The 6384-nt window shown below is 32.2% G+C and overlaps 2 protein-coding genes across 5 annotated transcripts in view; one reads left to right on the top strand and one right to left on the bottom strand.

Annotated features, from left to right (window-relative positions):
• Positions 1-678: 678 nt before the first annotated feature.
• Positions 679-6384, top strand: part of LOC109604798 (uncharacterized) — a 48086-nt gene continuing 42380 nt past the window's right edge. The window contains exon 1 of one of the 2 annotated variants that reach the window (XM_049961613.1): positions 679-760. In XM_049961613.1, the coding sequence (XP_049817570.1) occupies positions 757-760 (4 nt within the window). In that variant the 5' untranslated portion in view covers positions 679-756. The remainder of the gene's footprint in view (positions 761-6384) is intronic. The other variant, XM_049961614.1, reaches the window with a different exon arrangement.
• Positions 1098-6384, bottom strand: part of LOC109606196 (uncharacterized) — a 69671-nt gene continuing 64384 nt past the window's right edge. For all 3 annotated transcript variants that reach the window (XM_049961609.1, XM_049961608.1, XM_049961610.1), the window contains 5 exons: positions 6056-6316; positions 5432-5641; positions 3394-3694; positions 2623-3343; positions 1098-2561 (listed from right to left, as the gene is read on the bottom strand). In XM_049961609.1, the coding sequence (XP_049817566.1) occupies positions 2252-2561; positions 2623-3343; positions 3394-3694; positions 5432-5641; positions 6056-6316 (1803 nt within the window). In that variant the 3' untranslated portion in view covers positions 1098-2251. The remainder of the gene's footprint in view (positions 2562-2622; positions 3344-3393; positions 3695-5431; positions 5642-6055; positions 6317-6384) is intronic.

The following is a 6384-nucleotide window of genomic DNA, read 5'->3' as shown; positions in this document are numbered from 1 at the left end:
TCTTCATAAATATTAAATGAGCGAGCATCATTAAAATAATTAAAATTAGCAACACACCTAAATTCATAGTTTGTATGTATTACGAAGTTGATACAAGAAATATCGAAGATGGATGTTTTTTACTCGACTTAAGCAACAGTTAAAAAATAACCTTGGTTACATAATGCTTAATAAAAGCGTCTTATGTTGTTATATTAGGTCAGTGAATATTAAACAAATAAAATAATTGAAATTGGACACAGGATTGTATCTCAGAAAATTTTGCGGGAATACAGTTTAATTCTAATACCGGTTTAAAGACATATATGAATATGAATGAATACTTTAAATTGTTTACTAGGTTAATTTTAATGTTATTGCGTGTCATATTTGCAAAATCACATGCAGATTCGTCAGGTAAACCTCTATAAAAAGAAATAAAAGGGAAATGGTCAAGGAAACGATTACATATAACAATCGTGTGTTTTTTATATTGTACATACAAAATTATAGTTTTTGAAGGTCGCGATAGTTCTATGATTTAATAGGCGTGAATTGAAAGTCCCACGCACACATTTTTATTAACAATAACCACGATTGAAGATTTTCACCATTTTTCAAATAACTTAACGTGTAACGAGCATAATAATTATTTAATTGAATGCCATTAACTAGTATTAATTCCCCGGTTTGTTGCAGGATAATTTTGATATGAATATTAATCAAATGTTCAATTGGTTCCATTCGAATTCTTAATTATATGAGTAATCCAATAAAATGGGTAAGTTATTATTAATTCATTTAAACGAGTTGCATTCGAATCTCAATTAGCATTGTTGTTCTGATTACAACAATTAAAATGATTTGAATTTAATTGATTGCTGAATTTTTCGTGTCATGCCACTACTTCATCTAAATCCGGATGTTCAAGGATTTCCAGCTGAGAAATTGCAAATATCTATCCATTGCGATAAATTCTAATTGATATTCAAAATGATTCACGTTAATTATTTTATCTGTGATTGTAAAATCACTCGTATAATTTCCACAACTGTTCAATGCAAATTTCCAGGTGGGCGGCGGCGATTCATTGATGAGTAAATGAAAAATCATTTAAATGCGTTGCATTTATTTTTTATAAGAAAATTACAGTTTTGACACATTTATTACATATTCTGTGATTTGCGAAAAAATAAATACGAATGTCAATAAAACTGGATTAAACCTGAGATGGACCTACAAAATATTAATTAATATCAATTTAACTAGAGCATTACATGAACTTACTAAAAATAACAAAACAATATAAAAAGGATCATCTGTCAAATATTTTTATTCTTGGCAAATGATCGTTGTACAAATGTTGCTAATACTCTAAGTGTTTGAAATATATTCGTCTTTTGTGAAATTTTTGGATTAGTAAAAATTGTTTTAATGACAAATATGTTTCATGATATTTTTTGAGCTAATGATATCTCTAAATTTTCATAAAATTAAACGGTTTTAAACTATATAATACTGATTGGTTTTTATTATTAAAATTTAGGATATGTTATATTTTAAGAAATATAGATTGTATTTTTACCCTGTAGTTTTAAGAGTAAATGATTGGTTTGTGTTTTTTATAACAAAATAAGAAAAATCGTACAAAAAAGCGTTTATAACAATCCGCATCGACTGCAAAATAAACGTGGGGGTTTGCAACATTTACATTTATTGGCATGGAATGTTTTTTGAAAAATATATGATTTTATTATTATAATACACATATAAATAACTGTTATTTTATAACATTTATAGTGAGAATCGTACCAGAAAAAGCGTACATCTTTTTCTCGTATGATTTGATAAAATTTTTTGTAACACCATAACAGTTTTAAAATATCTACATTGCATATTAACAAGTGGTAAAAGCGGCCACATTTCATATGTTTCAAATCTGTTAACGTTTGTTGTACGATGAAAAGCAAATAAATCAAAAGTTGTGTCTGTACAATATTAACAAAAATCTGATCTACAACATTGATTGTATTGACTTGGTTGTAATTAACACGGTTGGTTAGTGAAAATATTTGGTAAACCTGTCAACATAATATTTCACATTTTATTTGCTGTAAATCAATTCTAATATGCTTTATCACATAGAACATCACAATTAAAAAATATTAAACTGACTAGAACAAAAATCACTAGGATTTTTGGTGGATGGTCAAACTTTATCACAATCTAATGTGAAAAACATTCGGCCATCCACCGCGTCTAAAATCTAAAACTATAGTACAATTTCCTGCGATTGTACATGTACTAGTGTCTGCTTGAGCAGATTGGACTTTGCTTTTCTGCTATCCTCCTGTTTGATGAACTTCTTCTGAGGCCACGCCAGCAAAAGCTGATCCTCCGTCGGTTCGGGGTCTTCGTTGGCCACTTTATTGTCTAGCGACATGAAGATCTTGCCGCTACTCGTCTCCGATGTTTCTGACGAGTCACTACTTCTGTTACTCTGCGAACTGTTGTCCAGCAACGGTTTCGTTGTCGTGGAACTTGATTTCGGACCATCACTATCGCTGTCTTCTTCCTTGTACCTACAACCAATATGCTTCAATTTCTACAGCAACAATGAAGAAGGAATATTCGATTCCTTACCTTATCTGTCTCCATTTCTTCTCAATTAGAGTGGTGGCGGAGCTGGAGTGTTTTTTGGTAATTTCTTTGACAGGCGTTCCGGGATGCGAATTTTTGTCGCTCTCTTCGGAAAATGCTCTGGTGATCAAAATTCTTGGCGACCTTTTCGGCGTCCCATCCAGTACATTTTGGACGGCGGCCGCCTTCTTGTTAATCTTCTCTTGTTCCAAGCCGAAAAACTTTTGAAGTAGGATATTAGTAGATGTTGGTTTTGTTGGCGAATCTTTAATGTGTTTGAGCTTAATGTAAATTTCGTCTTCGGTTATTGTTGAGACTTCGTGGTCGTTTGGGACTTGCAGTGTGTTGCAACTGGACGTGTGGGTTATTTTTTTGTCCGGTTCTTCCTTTGGCGACATATTCAAACTGTTGGCCGACGCTGGTCTCCATGTTAACTCCGAAGCTATGCGTTTAATTTTAGTTCTTTGTGGGCTCTTGGAGTTCTTGTGAACGTCCAACAGTGTTTCTGAAAGGCGTCTTTGCAAGGATGGTTTGGTGAGAAATCCGAGTGGCGTCAATGATGGTCTTCTGGATCCACAGGTGGATGGTGTTCTTGCTTGAATCTCTTGATTGACTTCGCTTTTAGTTTGCTTTTTGCGCCAATAGTTTTGGAAGGTCTTACGCAGTGTTTTGCTCTTGATACCGTAAAGAAAACCGTTAATCGGAAGAGTTGCAATTAATAAACCTGTAACATTTATTTTTGAACAGTGAACCATAATTTTGTTTTTGTTTTACCTGACGCTAAGGTGTAAAAATGTTGATGGAGTTTCTCTTTTTTCCCAAGACTTCCTAAAGTGGAGTCCCAAAGGATGATGCAATAATAAGGGACGTATAGTATCAAGAATGATCCGACGAGTTGGAAAACCGTGTAAATGGCGCTTCGACCTCTGAACTTTGGACCACCCGAGGAGGGTGCAGTGACTGTTGGTACGAAGAACGGGTTTCTTTGATGGGTGATGGTGACTTGAGCTGAAAGTGTCACCTCGTAGATTGCCGATGCGATTCTGTGTCTGTGATAGCGAGCTATCATTAATATCTGAAATAAATAATAAGAGTCAAATATATTTATTTATTTAAATTAAAATAATAAGATTTTTATTAGATTTCAGAAAATTTGCAAGAATTATAAGCATGAATTAAAATGCAAACAAAGCTAACATTTTTATTACGCTGAACTTATACATCTTTGTGCACTTCTGAGTAATATTACCAATTATTCTCTTATCAGAGTGTTGCAGAAAGAGTCGTAATCTTGGCAACATAAAAGTTTACAACCTCCATTGCGTTAATGAAAAATTATTGAAAACTAAATTGAATTATTACAAAGTAAATTATGTTATTGCAAATTTGTATAAATTGTAATAATAATATAATTAATTATGAATGTAAAATTAATTAATTTTCATGCAAATTCTAAAGTTGTTAATAAATTTATAACATTAAATGTTATAAACTTTATACGTTATGTAAATCTAAGTTTCTCAATTAAAATAAAAAATACATAAAATAAAGTAAATACATGCACAGGGTGTCCCAGAATATGTGATAATCTCTTTCTTAGAAACTTTTTTAAGGACATCTAAAAGACATTGTTGCAAATTGATTTTTTCTGAAATGAAACTCTTAAAGGACTTGATGTTATTTAAGATAATATATTCGGACTGATTCACCATTTGACTTATTCACTTCGTCTCGGTCGTCTAGATTTAATACAAAAAGTTAGGTATTTCATTGCAACGAAATAACAAAGAGAGATCAACAATCTTCAATTCTTCAATTCTTTCAGCTAAGGTAGAAGAAATGTGATGAATGGATACACAAAATTATTTAATGAAATTTCTTTAATGTATACCGTAAATACACCACTGTGTGTTAATGTATATTTTAAAGTTTGCTTGCTGAACATATTTAATAAAAAATAATTTTATCGAAAATGGTTTACTTTAAAGATATCGAACACATTCTTTTAGTTAATGGACAAAGTTAAAAAATATGGTGCCTTTACAATACGGTCTGTAAAAGTAAGTATTATTGTGTTTAAATTAGTTTATCTATAATGAAGTAAAAAGTATAATATGTAATGTGCTTCATTTCATATACTCCTAATCTTATTAAAAATTATTAAATTTTAAAAAGTATTCAAGAAATAGGTATCTTGAGCAAGCTGCGTTTGAGACTTACTTACATCTCTTTTGGGAACGCTTTTAGGTAACAAATGTATAGGAACTTCTCATGTTATTTTGATGTATACCATACGAATATGGCTACGTAACTGTGATAAATCGCAACTTTTACCTGTTTATTTGCTCTGTAAAAATGTTAGTTTTTTGTATAGTTAAGGTATATTTTATAGTTCAGCTAATAAAATTACATCTATCTATCTAAAAATTTACAATATATATAGCATAAATTTGCTGTAATTTCGACATAAAGAGAACACGATAATAGTAATTTTAAAATATGTATTAGGTCCCTATACGGTATAGTCTATACTCCATTAATATTAATAGACTGCAGAGAATTAATGTTGATGGATGAACCTTGTACTGAAATCAAGCACATCAATTTTATATGTTACGATGGAACTGATATTTATCTAAAGTTTGTTGTTCCGTTTTGACAGTTTGTCGCGATTAAAATCAATAAGCACGCAAGCTAACGAACATTTAACAGCTCTTAATGGTAACTGGTAAGCAGCTTCTACATTGATATTAATAATTAAATATAAAACATCTAAAAAATTGTAAAATATGAAAAACGACAAATTCGTTACCTTTAAGTTGCAACAAATGATGACGGTCGCGGGAAGTAGAAGTGTAAATGCGGTGTACAGGGCGGAGTACCACAGGGCACCGACGCCGGTGGAAAAATTGGGGGCGCAGCCTCCCATTCCGGGGAAGAAATCGTAGGGCGCCGTCCGAAAAATGGGTGGAATGCATAGAGTCAACGATATCGTCCATCCTGCACCTAAACCCAACAAAATCTGAAACAAATTACATTTCTTTTTTCAATCTCAGTTAATTTTTTGAACGGTTTTACACAGCACCCACCCAAACCAAATTCGTCAATTTTTAATCGAATTTGGTTAAAAACCCTTTTATCTGAAACAATTTATTGATTTCGGATTAATAAATCATGGTCCCGTGAGTCCCTTTGTGACGTTGAGTTACAGCAATGAGTTATTAATTTTTTTGTGCAATGCGTGCATAGAAAACGTGTGAATATCTGAATTTGCAGATTTTATTGCCTCCGAAAAATATTTCATTATTTCATTGTTTCCATGTAAATAATTTGATGACTATTGAATATTTTACTTTGACCATATTTTCACATGAACATTTCATAATTTAAAGCCACTAGAATATAAATTTTCAATATAAATTAACGTTAGACTCACTTTTTTTGGATTGACAATATGGCTGTAATGCAAAGGTGCAGCGATGGCGTAGTATCTATCACAATTGAGTCCGCAGATCGTCCACAACACCATGGGATGGAGAAGGGTGAAGAAGAACCCATAAATAGTGCAGGGCAGTCCTAGAGTAACCCATTCCGTACCTTTCAGGCCCGGAACGCAGAAAACCAAGTAAAAAATGCCGAGGAAAACATTAATTGAACCCAGATGCAATAGTAACAGGTTGTTTGCGGAAGTGGTGACCTGAAATTCAGAAATTCATGGCATTAGCTTGATTATTTCGGGTGTCGTTTTCGTTAATTACAAGTCAC

Source organism: Aethina tumida, chromosome 1, assembly GCF_024364675.1.
Source record: "Aethina tumida isolate Nest 87 chromosome 1, icAetTumi1.1, whole genome shotgun sequence".
Taxonomy (NCBI): Eukaryota; Metazoa; Arthropoda; class Insecta; order Coleoptera; family Nitidulidae; genus Aethina; species Aethina tumida.
The sequence above is the reverse complement of the archived record's forward strand: the minus strand, read 5'-3'. Positions and strand labels throughout refer to the sequence as shown.